We start from the raw sequence: 25213 nt of genomic DNA on the forward strand, positions 1-25213 counted from the left end.
GAGAGAGGTGTGAGAGGGATGAAAATGACTCTGAAACATGGGTCCTATGTGATACTGTTTAGGAAGATTCCAGGTGAAGGGTGTTCTGCCTGGTCGTGGAATTCTTGATCAGTTATCATAGCTGCAGTCTGCAGGTGAGAAAGGGAAGGATATGAGCCGGGAAGTTGGGATTGGTGGCTGCAGGAGTGCAGTGGGTTTTTCCAACAGCTGGAGAAGACATTTGAAATGAGTTTCTATGCCACAAAAGCAAGCAAGCAAACATGGCCACTCCTGTAAACTGATGTGGCATGTATTTCAGACAGAGGCTGCTGAGTGAGCAAAGCATGGTTGAAAAGGATGTATATAGCTTATGCTGCAGTTGGCTTAGAGAAAGAAAGGAATTGTGCATATATGTTTCAGTGCTGTGGAAGGACGCAAGACCGTAACACTGATACCTTAGGTCAGGGGGCTGCAGATCAGGAGCGAGAAAGGGACTTGACACACTATACCTGTTTATGCAGCTGCATGATTTTTCTCATCACGTGCATGTGTTACCTCTTCTGAAAAGAAACAAAAAAAGTAAAACCCTTTAATACTGCCCTATATAGTTCTTTTAGTGTTTGAAGAATTGGGGAGTCATTCTAGGATCCCATATGTTGGTCTGGTTTTAGAGGTGTAGGGACTGTGGGGATGTCCCTGTCTTGTTCTTCACTTGGAGTCCTAGATCTTGGGGTTTCTTTCTTAGGGCATTGTCTGTAGAATTCATAGGATCCAGGCCTGTCTCCCCACCCACCTTGCCAGGCCAGTCTCTTCCTCTCTGAGCCTCCATTTCTACCTGCTGCGCAAGGGTGCGTGCCCCCGTCAGGCGGGAGTGTGAGGTGACACGGTAGCTGGTGACACTCCCACAGCAGGGTGCATGGTAGTGGCCCAGCAAACATTTGTTCCCTTCCTTCTTTACTTAGAAGTCATCTTTTTGCATTTTAAGATAGATAGATAGATAGATAGATAGATAGATAGATAGATAGATAGATAGATAGATAGATAATGACTGGTTTCAGTGTTTATCACAGTTGCTCAGCCAGTCCAGGAGCAAACCATCAAGAATGTAGGAGAATCAGCAAGTGGGACCAGGAACTTTTTTTTCTTTGCAGGAAACTAGGGGTCACCCCATTTGTCAGTCAGTCACCTTCCCCAAATCACCAACTCCTCCAAGGACTCCCTGATGAAAGTCCTAATAATGATCGAATGCTTGAGCCTTTATTACCCTCCAGGTACTATTACAAGCCCAGTTTCTCTGTTGTGGAAATTCTCAGAGAAGCTCCATAAGGCCTGTTGCCATTTTACAGATGAGGAAACTGAGGCAGGGAGAGGTAAGTAACTTAGCCAGAGACCCGTAGCAGGTGAGCAGTGGGCATATTTTGCAAACCCTTGCCCACTGCATGCCTCTGTGATAAGCCCATGTGAGGCGTGCTCAATGCTCACTCTCTGCTCTTGGGTATTCCCTGCCTATTATTCCCTCCTGTATGCCAAGCCCCAGGCCAGGCACTGGAGCTGTGGAGTTTCTGCCTTCAGGGATATCAGCTTAGTGAAACAGCCACAAAGAGCCGGTAAAATGTGGCAAGTGTGAGAATAGAGGCTGGGAACAGAGGAAAGAGTGGCCAGCTCCACATCTGGGGATGAAGAGCCTCCTACCAGGAGAGACTTTTGAGCTGGACCTCGGCCTGGGAGCATAGAGAGGAGTTCACTTCACAGAGAGGATGACGAGGAGGAGGGGGAGGAGAGGGAGGAGGAGAGAAGATGGGAAGGACGTTCCTGACAGGAACCACAGGAACAAAGGAACAGAAATAAGACACATATTTACAGAACACGTGGCTCAGTGTGGTTGAGTGGTCAGATGTTGGCGGAGTATCAGGAGCTGGGGCTGGAGTTCAAGGCCAGATCCGGGCCACTTGTTATGTATTGTCCCTGGGAGTGGCCCCAGGGGTCACAGATTTCCACCCTGGCAGGGGCCGTTGACCAGATAAATATGAGTGACATGGGCCAACTCTGGAACTCTCTTCCACTCTCTACATTTCAGACTTTTATAGAAGAATTCCTTCCATAAAGAAGTGTCCCTTCTCTTGAAACACAAGTGTTCAGTCTCCTCACTTTCTGACCTCTGATGCGGACATGGGCACGCCGTTGATGGTACCACTGGGGGTGGTGATAAATGGCGACAGACCGTTGGCCTTGGCCTTGGAATCAGGGACTCAAGAGGGGGTGGTAGGGCCTGTGGCAAACTGGTGAGCCTCAGACCCCATTGGGAACCAGGGCCTCAGTGTTCTGGACTTTGATGTGCAATCAGATTGTTCAGTGACAACTCCAGATTTTGAAATACACATCACTGGAGCTGAACAGAACACATTTGTGGGCCACCAGTTTGCAGCCTCTGTGTTTTTTAATGCTTATTTATTTATTTTTGAGAGAGAGAGAGCATGAGAAAGGGGCTGAGAGATGGGGGGGCAGAGGACCTGAAGCAGGTACTACGCTGACAGCAGCGAGCCCAGTGCAGGGCTCGAACCCACAAACCGTGAGATCATGACCTGAGCTGAAGTCAGATGCTCAACCCACTGAGCCACCCGGGCGCCCCATGCAACCTCTATTTTTGACTGACCTCTGCATTAATATGCTCTTGTGGAATGAAGTCAGTCTGGCCCCCTGGAGGACCTGCCTACATAGGGGGTCAGTCTCTGGGAAGGTCACATCAGTACCAAAGGAAGTCCTCCGGGAGCAGGGCTGCTTAGACTAAGAAGGGGCTTTGGACAGTTGGTGGGGCCTCTTTCCCCCTCCCTCTAAGCAGCTTTCCTTGGAGGCCAGGGGTGGAGAGGGGAGGGATAGGAATGGGAGGGGAGAGGGGAGGGAGGAGGAGCCAGCCCACCCACCCCCCAGCCTGTGCCCTCCACCCCTAATTGTGTGTCTCTGTATTGTTCCTTCCAGTCTCTATCTGCTGCTGCCTCTTCATCCTCTTCCTCTTCCTCTCGGAGCTCACCGGATTCATAACGACAGAAGTGTAAGTTCCATTCCCCCACAGGGGATATTCCAGAGCTTTCTGGGACCCCAGAAGAGAGGAGACAGGGGCTTTAAAAAGAAGCAAGACCTCTGAACCTTCTAACTCTCTCATTTCCAAGCCCATGGTGGCCATCGCTCCTCTGTTTCTTAAAAGGGTTTTGAAGTTAGAGCAAAAGCAAACATTGCTTTGTTGAAGCTGAAGAGAAAATCTGGGTTCCGTTCTGTGGGGGGGCTTCCTGGGTCCGCAGATGACAGGAATCATTTGCCCATCTCTGCTGTCCCTTTGTTTGGCCAGTGGACTTTTTTCCCTCTGAATCATCATAGGGTCATTTGATGTTAAAGCTGGAGGAGTTCAGAGAAACGGTGCTGCTTCCTACCCGAGGGGGGTGGGGTTGCTGACATCAGAGCCCAGCCCCCCCTCAACTGAGCCCCCTTCCCTGTTCTCAGGCCCACACTTAGTGAGGAATCCGTGTGGGCTTCCTGGCAGTGATTGACGCATTGTGAATCGATCCCCAATTTCTAGCATCATCCGTTGCCCGGATAACCTAGTAAATGCTGTGGGGTATGTGTAACACAGAATGCCATTGGAATTATTCAGTCACAGCCCAGCGGCCGCCCTGAGGTGGAATCAGACCCCAGAGCTTCCTGCCTTGGCCACTGGCTCAGGGCTTCCAAGGCTCTTCGTTCCTGTGTTTACAACCCAGAAAGTCATCACGGGGCTGGGCCCTGGCCACCCACTCCCCTGTTCAACACTGGAATTTTCTTTTTTGCTCATGGAATTTCTTGGTTTCCTTTGCCTCCCTCTCGGCCACAAGACAATAGGAAACTAAAAACATAATTGCTTAGCCCAAGACAGGCCTTGTAGCTATGTAAGTGTTACCACCTTTGATCCTCAGATAGCTCTGAGAGGTGAAGGGATTTGCCCAGGGTCGTATAGTTAGGAGGGGGCTCCCAAGGCCCACCAGTCTCCTGAATCCACAGGCATCTCAGTCTTGTCTGTTTCCTACCATCACCCTCTGGCCAACTAATTTCTGGTTGTAGCCTACACTGGTATGGGGGAGTTTGCCTTCCCTGTCCCTCTGATCTTGTTTTTAACCCTGATGGCACCAGAGCCCAGAGGGTCTCACAGAGTGGTAGAGCTCTGGACAAGGCATTGGGAGACCCAGGGCCAGGTCCCCCTGCTCAGTTGCCACCTTGCTGTGTGACCCTGGACAGGTTTCCAAACTCTCTGGCTCTCAGTATTGCTGGCCAAACGAGAGGGTGCATTAGAGTCAAAGCTTGTAGGTCTGGGGAGGCTTGTCTGCTTCCTAAGACATGACCTCCTGACCACGCAGGGGTCAGAGAATGTTCTTTGCCCCACTCAGCTCCTAATGGGGGGTGGCTCTGTGTAAATTTGGGCCACTGGATGTCTCAGGGGTCACCTGAGTTGGAATTAGAAACAGGGACAGCAGCAAGAGATTGAGAGCTACTGTGTGCCACGTACCTGCTGGTCTCTCCAGGCTGCGCCCCCTTCCCTGGGGGTGGGGGGGGCTGCTGTTCAGGTCCCTCGTGTTCTGAGCAAGGTGAGTGGGGTACATGTGTGACAGCAAGGAGGGAGCCCCAGCTGTGTCCCAGGGACTAGGGAGACTTTATATATTCTGGACAGAGCCAGTGAGAAGTGCAAAGGCCCTGAGGCAGGAATTACCTGGTGTATGTACAGAGCAGATAAAGAGCTAGTGTGGCTGGAGCAAAGTGAGCAACTGGAGAGAGTAGAATATGAAGTAGGTAGGACCAAGCTGGGGTAGGTCCTGTACACTGTTGTGTATTCATGGGCCTCATTCTTGGTCCTGAGCTCCCAGAAGTCAGAAACCAGGTCTGCCTCCTTCCTTGCTGAGTGGTTCCCTGCTCAGAGGAGTTGAAAAAGCCAACAGTGAGCACAGACCATCAACAAGCAAGCAAAGCTAGAACGTACATGAATTAGTGAAAAAGACTCTGAAGAAAAAAAAGCAGAGCAGGAAACAGAGAAGGTGTGTGATATTTGTGAGGTTTAAACAAAGTTGTTTACCAGAAAGATACTTAATGCCACACCTGATGTACTTTAATATGGATCTGTAGTTCTTCATGCTACATTTATTCACTTCACATTTATTCCCCATCTAATGCTAAAAAGGTTGTGAGGCCACCCTCAGCACCTGGCATGTAATAAGCACTCCACGAATGTTAATTTTCTTGTCCCCTCCCTTGAGCTCAGAGCAGCCTCCCTCACCTCCTGCTGACATTGTGAAGGGCAGCTTATTAAGCCGTTGTCAGCTCAGCCCATGGTGAGGCAATGGGCCCCCGACAGGTGAGTTGTGACTGGAGCAGGTCGTGTGCCACCTGCTGTGTGAAGAGCCACTCAGGTGAGCTTGGACAGCTTGTTCCATTACCCAGGACAGGGCTCCCTCCTTTCCAAAGAGCACAGTATGTTCCCGCTGCTCTGCCTTCTACCCTGTTCCAGGGTTTACCCTTCCTGACCCCTGGGGGCATCCTGGACACTCTGGTCCCAGCACCTCCCTGGAGAGGAAGAAAGATGAGGGGTGAGTGGGGTAATCAGACTACGAGGGCCATTCATGGTGTGTTTGCCATTTGTCTGGCCCGTGCTGAGCTCTTCCCCATTTGCTGTGTGAGTGGCCGGAAGGAGGGAGGGAGGTGGGAATGAGAAGAGAAACCCGTCGGTAGCCCAGGGGCCAGAAGCTCCATCTGTGATGATGCAGTGGCCCTGACGCCCCTCTCCCCCTGCTGCCGTGTGACCACGGTGCAGGAGTTGCCCGAAAGGAGTCTGTATGGGTGAGGACTGAGGACGTCAGTGAAGAATCCAGAGGTAAAAGCATTGTTCCTGGTCTTCCTTCTATCAGAAGTTTCTCTGACCCCTGGGAAGGCCTGCCAGTTTGGGAACACATGAAGGTCCCAGGTCTTCTGTAATGGATGTCGGGCCCTCCCTGGCAGGTTTGTGACCACAGTGGGTCAACCCCCCACACCCCCCATCATGAGATTGTATCCCAAGGAAATGAGGTCACTGCTGGTGGGATCCACATTGCGCCAACCCTGACCCGTGGTTATCAGTGAGTGACCTAAGACACTATTCTGGCCCAGCCCGGTAGGGAAGGAGGCCTGTTTGTTTGGGTGGTTGGACTCTAACCTGGGCTTTAGACAGGCCATTAATTATCCTTGGGAAAGTGGCCCCATAGGGGGTGCTGTGTGGCTTCACATTTCCAGGGGAGCAGGCCCCCCCCCTTGCTCAGAGAACGTGGCTGCAACACATTCCAGTCTATGACTTCCCAGGCTTGGCTGCTTTTACTTATTAACCTGATGAGGATCTGTAAGAAGAAAATGTAGTAGCTGGAACTCTCCACTGATAATTTACAGTACAATACAATGTATTCTACTTTCCAGTTACGATTTATACTAGGCAACCACATGCCCAGCCAGCCAGCCAGCCACCTAGGTTCGCACTTTACGGTGATCGTCTCGTGTCGTCAACACAGAACCCCTTGAGGTGGGTTCTGCGGGTAGTCTTAGCCCCACTTTACGGCTGGGAAAACTGAGGCACCAGGAGGCGAAAGCCACAATGAGGTTAGTAAGTGGTGGGGCCACTCCAGTCAAAGCCTCTGCACTCCTGCCCTGTCATACCACGCTTTTCTGCCCAGAGCATTCTGGACCCCCAGGTGCATGGGAGCTGCTGCTCTTTGGTCAGAAGAGTTGACCTGAACATTTGGATACACCCTTCCAGGGTGAAGTGGCCAAGCAGGCAGTTGGAACTCCAGGAAGCCATTGCCCGCCTAGCGGGAACTGGGTGGTTACCTTGAACTGTGTCCTCAGATGCTCCATAGCAGGCCCCCAGTGGGGAGGCCGGTAGCTCAACCAGGAAGGATGCCTGGAGGTCTCCCTCAGAGCCCGGTCACCCACTCTGAGGCCTGGGTTGTGAGCTAGGGCCCGGTGAGAGACCCAGGGTCGTCTCATGAAGGACAGGCCGGAAGGCGTCCGAGCGTGGAACGACTAGACCGGCTTCACGCTGCAGCGAGGTCCGCTCTTGTGAAGATGAACTTGGGGCAGGGTGACCCTGGAGGCCAGACTGGACAATAGCTGTAGAGAGGAGGGTGTGGGCAGGACTTGGTGGCCGAGAAGGGGTGGTTTTGGCCCTCCACCTGGTAGGGAATAGATGCACTTACTTATACCTGGAGGGTAGGGATTTAAAACAAGGTCCTGGGGACATTGCTTGCATAACTTCCATCCCTCCCCTTCCACCGCAAGCCCTTGCTGTGGGCCTCACTGCTGTGTAAGTTTCCATTAAATCAAATTATTAAGCACAGAGGTCAGCGACTTTGGGTAGGAATCTGAACTATTCAAGTGCTCTTCTAAAAGCAAATAAAATTGTTTTCCATAGATGTCATCAGACTCACGCCTCAGCCTAGAATTTCAGGGCCCTTCGTTACATTCCACCTACGCTCCCCCCCCACCCGTACCTCCCCAGTCCCTCTCTTCCTCTCCCTACATGGCCACTGCTTACTGACCCCCACGCAATCCAGCCAACTCCCTGACGCTGTCTGGTGTCCCCCGACTGGAATGTGCCCCCCTCTCCTCCATCAGCACACATTGGTACCTCCCCCCGTTCATTCTGCAGGGGTGGTGATCTCGTGCTCTGTGCTCCTGGCTCAAGAGAGCCCTCGTCCCGGTCAGTCGGGAGGTCAGATGCAGCAACCCACCAGGGCGTGGCAGGGGGAGGTGTTAGAGGGAGGCTTGTAGGGCACAAAGGGGATGGACCCTTTACACCTGCTTGCCCTGTGGGCACTTGGGCCATGGGTGCAGTTGGGATGGGCACCTGCAGATTATCGGAAAGATGATGACACCTGCATCACAGGTCTCCTTGGGGGACACTTGTCCCTCAGGTTTTCATTGATTCCTTGCCCCATCCATCTTAACGCGGTGGAAAGAGCATGGCTCTGGGCTTCCATGGCTCCAGGTTCAGATCCTGCCTCTGCCTCTTCCTGGCCATGTGATCTTGGCCAGTCTTTTATCTGTCTTGCCCTGAGCCCGGTTTCATCCTTGTGAGAAGAGAACAGTGACCCTACTAAACGTCTTCCTGCTGTGGGTATTACATGAGATACTACATGTGAAAGTCTCCGGCGTCGTGCCTGGCACCAGCCAGCTGCTTAGAGCTGGGACATCTTCGATTCGTTATAAGCAGGGCCACCTTTTATGCAGGCCTTAGAATATACCAGGGGCTGTGCTAGCACCTTACGTCCATGAACACATTTAATCCCTATGACAAAAAAAGCAGCTTCTGAGGAGAACGAACTTTGTTTTTCTGAGTTGCTGCCTAGGCATTTTACAGTGTGATAACCCTCCTCACACCCAGAGCCTGGACACTAAGATAAGGACTTGAGTTCAGGATGCCCGCCATGAGTTCCCGCCTTTATTTTGCCTGGGGCATCTTTCAAAATAGCTACTGAAGAGTGAAGCCGGAGGAGAGTTAGTGACCTCTGCCCCATCATAAGGAATAAGTGCTTGCTACCCTGTTCTCTCTCTCCGTCTGGCTTCTGCCCTCCCCTGGCTCCCTGCACACGCGCGAGCGCGCGCGCACACACACACACACACACACACACACACACACACACACACACTCTCTCTCTCTCTCCTGGGATCTGTAAGTAATAAATCTTGGGACTCTTTCTTCCTTTGTGTGGGTGTATCGAAACTGTGCCTTCCATCAAAACGACCCTGTGGGTTTCACTTCCCCAAAGTGGGAGCTCGGATGCTGAGGGAGCTACCTGGCCGCCCTGTGGGTGGCTTGTGCCCCCTCGTTCAGCAGGTCATAATCGGCATATTCTCGATGTAATGCACCAGCTGTGGGCCCCTCAGTAATCCTTGCCACAGTGCTGTGAGGTGAATGCCTGTTGCTACCAACTCTGTAAACACTGATAATTATAAGAACAGTAAAAGCAGCAGACACTTCCTGTGCCGTACCTGTGACCGCCCCTGTTTTACGTGTGGGGAAACCGAGGCTGGTAGAGGCAACACCCCCTGCATTATAAGGTCAGTCAGCTCATAGGTGGTAGGGCTAGGATTTGAACACTGAGAGTCTGGACTGGCATCACGATGCCTTATGCTCTTTACCAAGAAGGGCCCGAGCCAGGCCCTCAGATTGGTGAGGAACATACACCCCCCTGCCCTGGGGAGCCTGCAGCTTTATCGCTCACACCCCTGGGAAGCAGCCCGAATCCTGACCCCTCTTTTGTTCTGTCTCCCTTCTTTCTTCCTCTTCCCCCTCCCCTCCCTCCTGGTTTTCTTTCCTTCTTTTCAAGACGTATCTATAACTTACAAATAGCCAAGCGCATAAATCTTAAAGGTGAGACTTGATGAATGCTTGCCTCTGCTTATACCCGTGTCACCATCACCTCATCAAGACAACACATCTCCGCCGCCTGGAAGGTTCCTTCGTGCCCCCTCCCAGTCAGTACGTCCTGCCACCACCACTATTGTGACTTATTACCGTAGATTAATTTTGACTGTCTTCAAACTTCATAGAAAACTTCCCCAGTTTTACAGTTAAGGAAACCGGGGCTCAGAGAGGTGAAGTAACTTGTCCCAGGTCCCCCCCCCCAGCTTCTTAGTGGCAGGAGGTGAGCCTACATGTATCTGCCACTGCCCCATGAGTCTTCTCATCGCCCTTGCTAGTGACAGGAGGAATCAGGCCCGAGAGTCTCCAGATAGCAGTAAATCCACAAAAAAGCTTGTATTGTCCCTTCAGGTGGGCTGATTTCTGGCTGTCCGTTCACCTTTTAAAATCAGTTCAGCCCCAGCCAGTTTAGCTAGCCTTGGCAGGCGTCTGCGGGTGGCAGGCTAAAGGAGGGCTTGCAGTGCTGGCTGGGGGTAGGAGGACGCCAGCAGCCCTGGAACATTCCGCTTTGGATTCCGAAGGTGGATCTCTTGGCCTCCTTGGGCAGGCGGCACAGGTGATTGAACTTCGTTTATCTTGCAGCCTGGGGCCCTTCAGGAATGCACTGGGAACAGCCAGTTCTGGCCTTACATAACCAGACTGGCCTATGCTCTGCAGGCCAGTGGGCTTTCCACCCCTCCCCAGCACCTCAGCCCCTTTATGCTAGGTGGCACTGGAGAGCCTGGGCTCCATGGGCTAGGAGAGGCCCCCTGGGGCCTCGAGGGTGAGCTCACCTTGGTGCCACACCTGGCATTCACCTCTCTGTGCACTGAGGTCACCTCCAGAGGATTGCCAGGGGATGACATCATCCCACAATCCGCCGGTGATGTGCTGAGGCCCCACCTCCGAGGTGGGAAAGGTGAGTAGCTACAAGGAAGAGTCTCGCTAGTTTGGGAAAGGAAGCCGGGGGCTCTCCCTCTCCCTTGGTGACCATTCTGTTAATCACCCAGTAGTGTCATTACTCAACAACCTTCTGGAGTTGCACATCAAGGCTGGGGTAGAAGTTGGGTGCTAAAGGCCGAGGAGGAGCCCTTTTGGCTGTGGAGATGTCCATCCTCCAGCATACCCTCCTGTGGTCCTGCTTGCTCCTTTCCCCCTGGCTAATTTGTTCTCTTTGTTCTCCGATGGGGGCCAACACTATGAGCCTGCCAAGTACAAGCCCCTGTCTCTCTTCCCCACACCCTGTGTGTGGCCTCAGAGGGCCTGCCCTCCTCCCCCATTTCCTCCCTTGATCCTAGATGTTGAGGGCGGGAGGGAGGGGAGACAGCATGAGCCCTAGAAAGTCTGGGGCTCAGGCCGAATGCAGACCTAGGTGGGATTTTAGCTCTGCTATTTCCTGCTGTGTGACTTTGGAGAGGGCACTCAACTTCTCTGAGCCTCAGTTTCCTGATTGTAAAATGGGGATCAGGACATTTTCACAGGATCAGATGGGAATAACATGAATGCACATAGGCCCAGTTGGGATTTTCCTGACTTCATGGGCTGGAGGCCCAACAGTCTGAAGGCCAAACCACATCTGTCACTCTCTTGTCTTCAGGAGCATCCTTGTGACCCCTGCAAGGAAACAAGCCCCAGGTGACTTTTTGAGCCCACTGTTTCTTTTTTTTTCCTACGTATTTTTTTTTAAGTTTGTTAATTTTGAGAGAGAGAGCATGCATGTGTGAATGCATAAATGTGTGCATGTGCACCAGTGGGGGAGGAGCGGAGAGAGAGAGGAGGGAAAGAATCCCAAGCAGCACCGAGCCTGATGTGAGGCTCAATCTCACGACTGGAGCCCACTATTTTTAAGTTTATTTATTTATTTTGAGAGAGAGAGAGAGAGAGAGCAAGCGAGCGAGCAGGGGAGAGGGGCAGAGGCAGGGAGGGAGAGAGAATCCCAAGAAGGCTCTGCATCCCATGTGGGGCTTGACCCCACACACTGTGAGATCATGACCTAAGCTGAAACCAAGAGTCAGAGGCTTAACCGACTGAGCCACCCAGGTGCCCCTGGACCCCACTGTTTCTTAATTGAGCACCAGCTACATCATATTAAGTGCTAGGGGCATAAAGACAGGCTCTGTCTTTGTGAAAACAAAATGCCCTTGCCCTGACCTGACTCATTCTTTCCCAGAGATGTGGCCATGTACAAGGCTTTCTTAGAGTCTAATTGCTTAGAGCTGCAAGCCTTTATTTACAGCCTATAGACTGGACCCTAGTTAATGCTTTCAGTAGCCACAGCCCAGCCACTTCAAGCACTGCCCCCCTACCTGCCCACTGGGCCGAGCCTTTAGATTCGGTCCCCTCTCCTCTTGGGGAGTGCTCTGGGAATCAGAAGTGGCCTTCAGACACGGCCACCCGGCGTCCACTCAGCGGCTCTTCAAAGGTGCCTCTACGACACTTCGAGCTCAGCACAGCCGTTTGCAACTCAGTGCCTTTCCCTCCTCACTGCTCTTCTTCCAGGAGCTCCCAGCCCAACAAATGTTTCCAGCAAGACACGTGGCGGTCTGCCTGCATGCCTCCCTTGAGCCCCCACGGCCCATAGCTGACATATCTGGCATCCCTCCCTCCCGCGCCCCCCTCCCACAACACACCCAATCCAGGCCATCTCTTGCCTCCCGTGTGGTTTCCCCAGTGCACAGTGGCCCCTCCGGTCAGTCTTCCTTGCAGAGGAAGCCTGTTAAAGGGCAAGACTGACCATGCGGCTGCACTCTGTCTGTATGGAGTGTGAAGGCCTTACCAGGGCCTCCGGGCCTCCCTGACACAGCCCCTGCCCATTCTCCAGCTGCATCACACAGCCCACTTCCCTTCACTCTACGCTGCAGCCACAGTGACCTTTCCTCAGTTCCCCAAAATAGCTACTTCCAGGCCTCTGCACACTCTGTCCCAAAGATCCTCCCCTCCCCCACCCCCACCTCTTTGCTGGGGCAGCCTCCTCCTCCTTCAGGCCTCCGCTCCCATCTCCTCAGAGAAGTCCTTCTGGCCCATTCTCCCCAGAGGTCACTTGTCCTGTTATCCCTCCCTTGTCACCCCACAACTTTCCAACCAAGCAATAATCATAGTTGGTGGAAGGTATTTTTTAAGGAGGCGAGTGGTGTCTCTAAGGTTGATGAAGACAGAGACCGTGTCTGACTGCGTTACCCACTGTCTCTAGTGCCTGACAGGTAGCAGGCGCTCGAAAAGTATTTGTTGAATAAATTCACGTTGCCGACAGGTCCTGTTGTGGCGCCTTTGTCCCAGATAGCAAGGTGGCACGACTGTCCATGGGGCCCCCTGCCCCCAAACTGTGCCTCTCTTCACAAAGACCTGAAACCTGTGAATGTGTGACCTTACGTGGCCAGAGGAACTTTACAAATGTGATTGTGTCGAGTCTCTCGTGCCGGGGAGATGGCCCTGAGTTATCTGGTGGGCGAGATGAAATGACCAGAGGTGCTGTACGAGGGAGTTCGGAGGCCAGAGAGGAGTGAAGATGCTGTGTAGTTCTACTGGGTATGAAGGTGGAGGAGGGGCTATGAACTTAGGCAGCCTCTAGAAGGATTCTCCCGTAGAGCCTCCAGAAGGAGTACAGCCCCGCAGACCTGTTTTATACTGTGGACCTCCAGAAGTGCAAGGTGATAATAAACGTGACTCGTTTTAAGCCATCAGCTTTGTGATAATTTATGCTGCAGCCACAGGACACTAATAAACTAGTCACGTCTGGTTGCATCTTGGACCTGGTGTTCGCCCCAGGGCTTTGTGAGGGCCGAGCATCGAGGGTGAGCGCCCAGGGAATCCCCACTTCCCAGCTGAGTGGGAGATGGCTCCAGAGAGTAGGGACTAGGGTACCATATGCCTGGAGGTACCAGGCCCTGCGGCCTAATAAGACTCCCATTTTTCACTCAGGTGTTCAGACCACCCCATTAACGGTAGGTGGTGATATCCCACTCGAAGACGGGCTCTGCCGAGCTCACAGAAAATGGCAGGGCTGGGATTGGAATTTGAATCTGTCTGACGCCAAAAGCCGTGCCCGTTATCACCACCCCAGCCCCCTCCCTCTGAGTGGTAAGGCCAGTGTTTGGAGAGGCCCTCAAGATGGGAGCCCTGCTCCCCTGTGCCTGAGCAGATAGGCTTCCCCTAGATGGGTGGTTGAGCAGTGGTCACCAAGGGAAATGGCTCCTGGCTGTCCCCGGCATCTGTGATGGGTGCCCCCTCTCAGTGAAGGCTTCTGTACTTGTCTCCCTTAGCGTGAATGAGCTCTATGTCGATGACCCGGACAAGGACAGCGGGGGCAAAATTGACGTCAGCCTGAACATCAGTTTACCCAATTTGCACTGCGAATGTGAGTATTCCCAACAGCCCTCTGCTCCAGCAAGGCCCCTCAGTTAGGCAGAGCTGAGTGTGCAGAGATGACAAGATAACCGGGACAAGTCAGCAAACAGGGCAGGCTGCAAATAGCAGGTCGCATAAGGTTCTCTTTGTTCCTTTTGGGGGTGGGGGGGTGTGGAATGTAATCAAACGTGCCTGCATTTGGAGGTTTTGTAGAATACAAAGTACTCGAAATGGCTAACGGGGGTTACCTCTGGAGGGTAGCCATGTTTTCAGCCGGATTTCACGGGGAGCTGTGGCATGTGACTGACAACCACAGTTTATCCTGCCCCATAGCAAGGGGGCCGGGCTGTTATTACCCATATCTTGGCAAGAGGCTGTAGGGTGCCGTGGGGGGTGGGGGCAGGGTCATATAACCTCTCAAGCATCTTAAAGCAAGGAGACCTCGGACCTCTTTTGCTCACTAAAACTCTGACCCAGGCTGAGGTGTGACTTCTCTGAGCTTGTTTTCTCATCTATAAAAATGGGTTTATAATGCTATCTGTTGCCTGAGGTTTCCGGGAGGGTCTGATGAGCCGGTCCCTAGACTTCTTATTGAGTGGACTGGGTGTCCCTTCCTGGACTGGGATGTCTAGTGTCCCTTTGCCCCAGGTTGGCACATAACCCAATGCAGGCCCTTCTCCCACCCACGCCCTTCCTCCTGAAGGACAGAACACTGGGTGTGTCCGCAGGCAGAGATAGGGAGAGATTCAGTCCTGTTATTGCTTTTGGTGAGAATTACATCACAATTTTGAATCCACAGTGGGCCCCAAGCCAGGGAACCTGTTGAAATAGGTCGGTTTTATTTTTATTTTTTCTTTTTCGCTTAGAAAAATAATTCATCTGGCAGCTTCTCAGTCAGGAGTAGGTCGTGTCTCTGGAACAAGGAAATTCTTAGTCAGGCCAGAGGACTGGGACCAGTGGGGTAGGGGAGGGAAGGGATGTGGTTCCAGGCTGCGTCCCAGCTACGGGCAGTGGCCCAGGAGGGGCCAGGCAACCTTAAGCTTGGGGCTGCACTAGCCCACGGGGCGCTGCCTCTCTGTGGGGCCATAACCCGAACCCAGGCATCTTACACTCGAGCTCCGCACCCTGGCTGTTCTTTAAGAGAACAGATTTTTATTATTAAAAAAAAAAAAAAAAAAAAATGCACGTTCATCATTGTACCTTTGGAAAATCCAGAGCAGCAGGGAGAAGAAATCGCCCATAATTCCACCCCCAGTGACAGCGTCAGTTGACATTTGACGCCATCCCATCCCGTTGGCCTTCCTTTCTGAGCCTTTCTAAACACGGCTGAGATCACACTGTGTGTGCAATCTCCTATCCTGCTTTAAAAAGTGATATTTTATTGCTAACTAATAACAGGAATATTTTTTTTTTGGCTTAAAAAAAATCACGTTCAAAATACAGAAATATACAAAGAGAAAAGTTGAAGTCCGTGTTCCCTAGTGTGCCATCCACCCCGGAGGAAGCCCCTGCTAGCAGCCGGGACCCCTTCTCCACCCCTGTGTTTGTGTGCCTGCCTTGTGTGTCTGTCTCCGCGTCTACAAACGCATATCATGTTTAGGTGGCGGGTGTTGTTTTTTCTTTTTACTTTTCACGTAATTGGGACCCAACTGCGTGGGACCTTTCTGGGGTTTCTTGTTTTTTATGCTAATATCTTGGAGCTATTCTTACATTACTCATAATATTAGTAAGATGATCACCACAGCTGCCATTGATTCTGCTCCTGCTCCAAACCAGGCTCTGTCCTGAATCCTTTGGCTGTGTTAGTGCATTAAGATGAGACGTACTCCAGTGGAATGGCCAAAGGGTGTGGCCTCTGGATCGAAACTCTGTGGGTTCTAAACCACGCTCCAGTGTTTCTTAGCTGTACGATCCCAGGCAAGTTACTTAACCTCTCTGTGCCTTAGTGTCCCCCAGGATAGAATGGGTCTGCTAATATTATCTTCCCCACAGGGATGCTCGGATGGTGCATTCCTGTGTAGAAAGCACTTAGAAGGGTGTCTAGCACCTAGTACTATTTTAATTTTCGAAATCCTCACAAGCCTAGGATAGAGGAGGAAACCAAGGCACAGGAAGGCTAGGGGATTTGCTCGAGGTCCCACTGCTGGTAAGGGGCAAGGCCAGGAACCACAGACAGTGGCAGCCCCAGAGCCCAAGCTCTTAGTCACTGCCCTGCTCTGAGCTGCCTCTCCCCACACATGGATTTAGCTCAGTTCTCATACCTGCTGCACCGCATTCCCGAGGGGACTGTTCCATTGACTGGTCCCTTGTTGACAAGCAGCTGGGTTGCCTCCACTCATCACAGTTTCAAATAAAGTTGCCCAGAGCAGCCTCGCACACACGTCTGGACATGTGTGCATCTAGACAACAGGCTCCCAGGGGTGGAGCCGCCGAGTCCTGTTTGCATTTCTCTGAAACCAAACGTTACGGCATCAGCGTTTCCCACATACTACAGACCTGTGAGCGTCATTTTTAACGACTACATCATCTTTCCTTCTGTGGATGGGCCCTCCCTCACTTCCCCACCACCACTGAGGGATACATTTGTTCCCATTTTTCCCTTGTAGGGTTGGCTCACATAAAACTGCTTCCAGTTCTTTCTCTGTGTCATAGCCTCCTTTCCAGTGCTTCTTTCAGGGAAATGTCTGCGTTTTCATAGTTTGCAAAGCCGTGCCACTTAAACCATCTCAAAGGATGCAGTTGGCATGGGCCTGCCCATTTTACAGATGGGGAAGCTGAGTCACGGGTAAAGAGTCACATTGGAGTCAAAGACCGGGACTCCCAAGCCCCAAGTTTCCCATTCAGTGTACTGAGGAGCCCAGAAAAGTACCTAAGCTCCGGGAGGGCAGGGCCTGCAGGAATAGGCATTGGGTAAAAAAAGGTGTGAATGAATGAATGAATGATGAGTGAACGAATGCCTGCCTAAAACCTTACCCAACAAACCCAGAGACTGAGAACCATTAGGGGCTGACGTTCATTAAGCCCTTGCCGTTTACTATACGTCAGCCCCTGTTCTAAGCATTTTCTACACATATTATTTGATCCTCATAATTCTCCAAGGAAGGTCTAATTGTTATCACCCATTTTCACCCCATTAGCTGCCGCCCCCCCCCCCCCCCCCCGCCTCCTTCCCCTCTTCCTTTGCAGCCTCAGGCAGTGGCAGGGACCTTGTGGGCTTGCTCCCTTTCAGTCCAGCCTTGCTGGCTGCCTTCCTCTCTGTGGCTCTGGGCCCTAGGCTGTGGGTGCCTGGAAGGCCCAGGGCCCACCTGTCCATGGAGTAGATGAGAGGAGGGGGTCCAGGGATGAAGGGCTGGGCCCCATCCCCATTTCTCTGGGTGTTTGTGACTCTCTCCTCTCCTTGGCCCCTGCAGTGGTTGGACTTGACATACAGGATGAGATGGGCAGGCATGAGGTGGGGCATATTGACAACTCGATGAAGATCCCACTGAACAACGGCGCCGGCTGCCGCTTTGAGGGGCAGTTCAGCATCAACAAGGTACGGAGACCCTGCACGGGCCCCTTTTCCCCACTCCCCATCCCTTCGGTCCCCTTCCTCCCAGAATCCGGGTGTTCAGAGCTGTGCGCTCACTCAGCCTCCCCCGCAGCCAGGGACTGACAAGCATCAGGGTGGCCAGCAGCGTTTCCTGCTGAGATTCTGGGTGAGGGTTCCAGGCTCCCAGAGGCACGGAGCCCCCACTGGCTGGTTCAGGAAGGGGCTGCTCTTCGTCCCGCCGGGGAAGGGAGCGGCCGTTAAGAAGACCATGGAATTTGCAGTCCTGAGCCCTGAGTGTGCATCCCGGCTCTACCCCCTCTTGGCCAAGCAGCGCCCTCTGAGTCACTCCACCCATCATAGCCTGTTTTTACGTCTTTAGGGTGAGGATACGATGATGGTAATAATAGAATGATACCACCCAGCTCCCAAAGTTTGCATGAGGATTAAATGAGCTATCACACATTCATTCGAAAAACATTTATTGGACACCTTCTGTGTCAGCTCTGGGGCCACGCTGAGTAGGTGGCACGGAACGGGGTAGGTGGGCAGAGTTCCCGCGCTGTCAGAGCTCCTGTGCTAGTAGGGGGATATAGACAGCACGCTAACTGGAAAGCATTTTGGTGGGTGGCGATGTGACGAGGAATAAAGCAGGGGAGGAGTGAGATTGAGGTGCATTTGAAAGTAGCTGGTAGGCCCCCAAAGGACCATTCAGGTGTTACTGTGGTTTTGTTGCTAGAACCAGGAACTTCAGATCCTGAGTCGAGGATGTGAGCACAGTGCATTTGGGAGTACGAGGGAACCCTGGCGGGAGCCAGCAACCTTGGCTCCGTACACGCTGCACCCTTTTCAGCTCTTCTTATGTATTAATCACAGCGGAGCCTTGCAAAAATAGCTCTGTGAGGTGGCACCATTTTACAGATGAGGAAACGGACGCCCAGAGCAGTTGAGTGTCTTGCCCAAGATCACACAGCTGTCTCCCGTGTTCCATAACTCCCATTCCCGGTCCCAGCCAGACTGAGCCATTGGCCACTCCTGGCTTCTGCTTGCCCTCTTGTAGCCTTTGCTCAGAACACCCTTCCTCTGGTCCCCGACATCTGAATCAGACATTTTAAGCTCACTGGCCACACCCAACCCAAAGACAAGTTACGTTTGTCCTGGATAGCATTCAAACACGTCAGAGCCAATAGCTAAAGACTGGGAGCCCAGAGTTCCAGATTTTCAAAGTCAGAGGCTCTAGCCACACTGGGGACACATCCCATTGTCAACAGACATCTGGAGCTGCCCCTTTCGACAGGGCATGTGCCCTCCCTTCCCACAATTCCTGCTGAGTGGCTGCAAGACTGGGCTGGGACATTGGTGTGACTGGACCTGTCTCTTCCCACGTAGTCTCGGGGCCTCTCCTCTCCACTGCTTGAGATTCCCTCTCTCTCCCTTTCTCTCTCTCCCTCCCTCTCCCTTTGCCCCTCCTCTGCTCACATGCACGTGTGTACGTGCTCTCAAAAAGTTAAAAAAAAATAAAGACCCATACTATACCAGTATGGTAGCCATTAGCCACGTGATGCTATTTAAATTTGAATTCATTAAAATTAAATAAAGTGAAATATTCAGTCCTTCAGTCTCACTAGTCACATTTCAAGTACTTAATAGCCACGTGAGACTAGTGACTACCATATTAGTGCTACATAACATTTTCATCACCAGAGAAAGTTCTGTTGGACTGCAAAACTTTAGAAAGCTCATGGTGATAGCTGTGCAGGGAGCACACTGGAGGGGCCAAGAGCAGAGGTCATGGTCACTGGGTGTGCAGTGGAGTTGGAGAGAAGTGGCCAGATTAGGGATGTGGAGTCAACGAGACTTGCCGATCGGTTGGATATGGGTAGTGAGGGCAAGAGTGGAATCAAAGAAACCTCTTAGGTTTTTGTCTGGACAAGCAGAGGGTCCCATTTTCTGGATATGGAAGTCTGGGCAAGCATGGATTCTGTGGGCAGTAGGGCTGGGAAACTGTAGTTCAATTCTGGATGTGTTTCATTTGGGATTCCTCCCAGAGATACTACATCGGAGGTGTGTTTCTGGGGTTCGGGAGAGTGTTCTGAGCCGGAATGTAAACGTGGGGGGGGTCATCAGTGAATAGATGATGTTGGGGTCCTAGGTCTCCATCAGCGCTACTCAGAGTAGGCTCCCAGACCAACAGCATCAGTACCACCTCAGAACTTACGAGGAATGCAGATTTTCAGGCCCCGCTTCAGACCCCCTAATCTGTGTTATAACAAGCCTTCCAGGGGATTCCAATGCCATGAATGTTTGCGGATTATTGGCCTAAGCTAAACTATCCAGAGAGAAGGTGTAGAAATTTTTCCAAACCTGGAGTTCACTGACACCCCAGGAAGTATAGACTGAATCCAAGGGGTCTATGAACTTGCATGGGGGAAAAACATGACACGTTGATTTTTATGAAGCTCTGACTCAAATTCAGCATTTTCTCCTATGATGAACGTTGGCTACAAACCATAGTAGCCTTAGCAGCACCCGTGACTTGTCACCAATAAATTGCCGATATTTATATCACATTAAAATAGTTGCAGATAATTTTGAGATACTATTTACATTCATCACTCCTTTGAAATCAGAGTGATCAGTTGACCTGTGACCAGGTCTTATTATTTGCTGTGGTAATAAAGAAGCCTATTTAAGTATGTTTTTTCGTATTTTAATTACTGCTTACACATCATTTCTTTCCTCCATAATCCTATGTATTGGATACATTCAACACATCTTAAACATTTAAAACACGTGTCACCGGCCTGGCAAAGGGCCTGTGGCACCAAAATGCAAGAACCCAAAGTCTTGATGCAAATGTGGTTTCAGGACTGATTTCTGATACGCTCCAGCCTTGAGGAGTGGGGAGATGAGGGGGGTGATGAAAGGTAGGAGAAGGAGCCGCCAGGCAGGTAGGAGGGAACCAGGCCTAGGCGGGCCCTAGAATCTAGAAGAGAACATGGATCAAAGGGGAAGGGCCGGTGCTGCGTGGGTGGGGTGACTGACCTGGGAGCTGCAGGGGACGCCAGTGACGTGGGAGAGCGCAGCGGGCTGGAGAGGCGGCCTTGGAGAGGAGGGAGGGCGGGCGGGCGTGTGGGCACGCAGGGAGATAGGCGAGTTGGTGGTAGGCCTAGGCTCTTGCTCTGCCTGGAGAAGTGCTGCTCTTCCACAGACCTCGTTGACGTGGGTCCCTCCGGGGAGTCCCTCCGGGGAGTCCCTCCTTCCCTCTCCTCTGACCCCCATTTCACTTCTTGACTTCTTTGGACCATTGCGTCCCGCCCCTTGCTGATTCATTCATACATCATGCTATTGAGTGCTTTGTGCCTGGCTCCACACTTGGCACTGGGATGCAGTGCTAGAAGGAACGATCATGGTCCCTGACCTTGATGGCACTGTGGTCTATTATGGGGTGGTAGCCACCCCACAGGTAAACACTCAAACAAGCAAATTGCGGCTTTGGTAAAGCAGCCGTGAAGAGAATGAAGAGGGTGTTAGGGTGGAGAATAAGGGAGAGAAACCACTGAGATTGGGGTGTAAGGGGAGGCCTGTCTGAGGGGTGACGGTTGAGGATGAACACACACACACACAGTCCCGGTTGTGGGAGCCTCCCCTCAGGGGTATTATGATCACCTGGCTTAAACAAATATTTATGCCCCAGACAGTGAACGAGAAGGGACCATTTTGGCACCCAGCCTGGGATGGACACAGGAGAAACACCACCCAGGAGATAGCCCAGCACCGCACCCTCCTCCCTCCTTAGCAAACACGCCCAGGCTGTGGTCAGCTCCCCTCAGATGGGCTTTGGTGGGGCCCCCAGAGTGGGGAGTGGGACTTGCTCTTTGGGGTCAGACCTATCTGTGGTCGAGAATCCTGGCTACAGTGCTCACTGATTGAAGGAATGACTCTGGGCAGTTTAGCCTCTCTAAGCCTCAGTTTCTGCATCTGTAAAATGGGGATAATAATATTGCCCTCACAGATTGTAAGACATGAGCAAATTAAAATACAAAGCATTTGGGCGCCTGGGTGGCTCAGTCAGTTAAGCGTCCGACTTCAGTTCAGGTCGTGATCTCACGGTTCATGGGTTCGAGCCCCATGTCAGGCTCTGTGCTGACAGCTCAGAGCCTAGAGCCTGCTTCAGATTCTGTGTCTCCCTCGCTTTCTGCCCCTTGCCCGCTTTCTCTCTCTCTCTCTCAAAAATGAATAAACATTAAAAAAAAAATTTTTTTTTAATAAAATACAAAGCACTTAACTCTGTGGGGATGGGAACAAGCCTCGGTGCCCTTTCCCTGGCCTGCTTTATCTCCCATCAGTGGGAGCATCCGTGATCTCATCAGCTGGCACCCACTGTCACCTGGGTGCAGGTGTGCTCCTAAAATGTGCGTGGATGGTGTTCAAGAAATTGCTCTTCTCTGGCTGGCGAGGGCCAGGGATTCTAGGAAAGTGTGAAGCTGGCCCTTGCCTTATGGCTACCACCGATTGGGTTCTTACCTGGCCCTTTCCTGTATTAACCTACTTACTCCTTGCAGCAGCTCTGAGGAAACGGAGGCCAAAGAGATTAAGTAGGTTTTGAACCCAGGCAGCCTGGCACCGGGCCCCTGCTCTCCCCCTGCGCCCCCCTGTTGCTTCTTCTTGGCAGCATCTTGGTCACACGAGCTGTGACCACTGGTGTCCATTCACTCCAGGTCACGGCTCAGGCCACCCTCTGTCCTCATACCCTTGCAGGGAGTGGAGACTCCCACTCTGCCTGTGTTCAGGGTTCCTGCCTCCTAGGAGCTCTCAGTCAGGCAGTGCTCAGACAAGAAAGCCAGCGTGACGGTGTGCCCTGATGATGGGTGAGGTTAGTAGCTGGCCCCCACCCCTTTATCTCCCAGCATCAGGCTTACACTTGCCCCATGGCTTCCTTATCTGTCCATCAGGAAGTTGGCCAGCAGTCAGATGTCCAAGTTCGAGTGTTCCAGGCTGCCCCGGCAGCCCCCAGCAGCCCAGACTCCTCGCTTAATCAGCCAGCCCCCAGGAGGAGGGCAGGATGGGCCCGGGTTTGGGGCCTGGCTCCATCTATATGCTTCTAAAATCTATCAGAGACACTGACGTAGGTTCCTAAGTCACAGGCTCTAAAAGCGTCGTCGTTTCTTTCTTCAGCCCAGCGTGTGCTGGCATGAGTCAGCCACCTGTGATGGATTCCTTGTGGAGGGGGAGTGGGTCACTGAGTCACAGCCTCTGGGGGGAGGCAGCGGGTGGCAGATGGCGCGGGAGCCAGCCTCCTTGACTCACTTCACTCTGGGAGCGTGAGGCCCAGCCTCCAAACCCCATTCTGAACTCTGCCCACCGGAGGCCCCGTGTCACTCACTTCACGGAAGAACGCCAAAGGACACGTGCTGGACGCTATTGGTTTCTTCCAGAGGTGATAGACAACGAGACCTTTAGTCCTCACTTGATCATGTGCCTTTTTTTTCTTCTAATTTTTGTTTTGTTTTGTTTTTTTTTTAATTTTTTTTTTCAACGTTTATTTATTTTTGGGACAGAGAGAGACAGAGCATGAACGGGGGAGGGGCAGAGAGAGAGGGAGACACAGAATCGGAAACAGCCTCCAGGCTCTGAGCCATCAGCCCAGAGCCCGACGCGGGGCTCGAACTCACGGACCGCGAGATCGTGACCTGGCTGAAGTCGGACGCTTAACCGACTGCGCCACCCAGGCGCCCCTTGTTTTGTTTATTTTTGAGAGAGAGAAACACAGAGTGGGGGAGAGGCAGAGAGAGAGAGAGAGAGAGAGAGAGAGCCATAGAATCTGAAGAAGGCTCCGGGCTCTGAGCTTTCAGCACAGAGCCTGACACGAGGCTCGAACTCATGAACTGTGAGATCATGACCCGAGCCCAAGTCGGATGCTTAACTGACTGAGCCACCCAGGCCCCCCGATCATGTGCCTTTTTTTATAATATAAATGTATAATTTATTATTTATATAAGTAAAAATAAAGTTTAAACATATTTTTTAAGATACAGTGGGCTTTTCCCCATGCCCTGCCTGTGTACATGTGGTTCTGTCTTCCAGGAGGGTTCTTCTGTCCTGGCTCTGATGATGAACACGTTCATGCTAGGAACCCAGCCCAATAACAGCTGCCATTGGCTTTGCACTCCCCACTTTGTTTAATCCTCTCAGTAACCTTTTGCAGCTAGCGTCTCCATCTTGCTGATGGGGAAACTGAGGCACATAGGTTACTGACCTTGCCCAAGGCGCCCCAGCTGAAAAGTGGGGCTGGACTGGAGTGTGGAGCTCAGCTGCTATTCTACCACGGGTAATTGGGCCCCTGAGGCCCACGTCTCAGGCTCCGTTCTAGCCTCACCTGTGAGCCGAGGCCAGGCCGTACCCTGTTAGCCTGGTACCTTCCGGGTGAGTCCAAAGCCCAGGCCCTAGTGAGGACAGGAATACTTCTGTGAGCAGCCCACAGCTTTGTGTTCGGAACAGGCATGCTTACCAAACAAGCAGACTTTGATGGACTGCTGCTTAGCCGGAAGCTCTAAGCCATATTCCTTCCTCTGATGCAGTTCATTGAACTGGAATAAAATAAACTGCGTTTTTCAGCATGGCATTTGGGGCCTTTACTGAACCGCCCCATCTCCCTCTTATGCCTCTTTATTTTCTGCCACTACCACCCCTGCAGACCGTTCTAGTTCCTTACACGTGCCCACCAACCGGGCAGTTTCTGACCTCCGTACTCGTCATGCTGACTCATCAGCTCTGATGCCTTTCCCCCTCTTCCCGAGTACTGCATTTTTACAGCCTTAGCACAACAGGGTCCTTTCTGCTGAGAAGCCCTCTCGGAACACTCCCAACTGAGTTGGGGGCCCTCCCCACGGTCTACATCTCTCTGGTCCGGTGTGGGTCACACAGTCTCATTTTCTGTTCCAAACCTGTGTCACCACAGGCCAGAGGCTCGTCCAGGGTCAGGTTCTTGTCTGGGCTATCTTCCCAAAACCAGCACGTCCCAAAGGATGGCTGCGTGTGGCCATCAACCCAGGGCTGCTGAGGTAAATGGAGGGAGGACCATGTCCAGCTTCAGTGTGCGGAGTCTGGAGGCCAGCATCCCTGAGTTCAAACCACAGCTCTTGGCATGTTTCTTAGCAAGTGTCTTCACTGTTCCGAGCCTTAGTTTTCTTTTCTGTAAAATAGAAATTACCAGATGTCACAATCAAAAATGCTATTTCCAGAATTTATTTACTTTTTATTTAGAACAGTTTTTCAATGTTTATTTATTTTGAGAGAGAGAACGCGCGCGAGAGAGCACAAGCGGGCGAGCACAAGTGGGGGAGGGGCAGAGAGAAGGAGAGACAGGATCCAAAGCAGGCTCTGCACCATCAGCACAGAGCCCGGTGCGGGGCTCCATCTCATGAACCGTGAGATCATGACCTGAGCCGAGATCAAGAGTCAGACACTTAACTGACTGTGTCACCCAGGTGCCCCACAAATGCTATTTTAAGAACTAATGTCTTTCTTTGGTTTGTTCGTTCATCCAGTACCTAATGTAGTGGGCATCTACCAGGGTCTGGGGAGTGCAGAGCAAATCAGACACAACTCCCTACCAGCGTGGAGCTTACATTCCCTGGTGAGGAAGCAGAATAGAACGAGATAAAGATACGGTAGCAGGTGCTGCTGAGTGCTTTAGCAGGCCAAAGGTTTGGGGAGTCGGGGTCAGGGGGCTCCCCGAGCAGAGGCCTGAGGGAAAACAGGGAGGGGAGAGCCATGTCAAAGAGGGTTCCAGGAAGGGGGTCACAAGTACGAAGGACCGAGGTAGGACCTCCACGGTAGGCCGTTCCCGGCCAGAGGGAGTACACAAAGGAGGTTGTGAGCAGAGGAGTGACACGATCAGAGGTAGGGTTCAAAAG

At 52.2% G+C, this 25213-nt stretch overlaps 1 protein-coding gene across 6 annotated transcripts in view; it reads left to right on the forward strand.

The window, feature by feature from the left end:
• Positions 1-25213, forward strand: part of ERGIC1 (endoplasmic reticulum-golgi intermediate compartment 1) — a 103268-nt gene that overhangs the window by 52198 nt on the left and 25857 nt on the right. For 5 of the 6 annotated variants that reach the window (XM_086717158.1, XM_086716911.1, XM_086716837.1 and 2 more), the window contains exons 3-5: positions 2956-3028; positions 13681-13775; positions 17176-17300. In XM_086717158.1, the coding sequence (XP_086573284.1) occupies positions 2956-3028; positions 13681-13775; positions 17176-17300 (293 nt within the window). The remainder of the gene's footprint in view (positions 1-2955; positions 3029-13680; positions 13776-17175; positions 17301-25213) is intronic. The other variant, XM_086717089.1, reaches the window with a different exon arrangement.

The sequence above is a fragment of the Puma concolor genome, chromosome A1, assembly GCF_028749965.1.
Source record: "Puma concolor isolate L17-30 chromosome A1, mPumCon1.1.hap2, whole genome shotgun sequence".
NCBI lineage: Eukaryota > Metazoa > Chordata > Mammalia > Carnivora > Felidae > Puma > Puma concolor.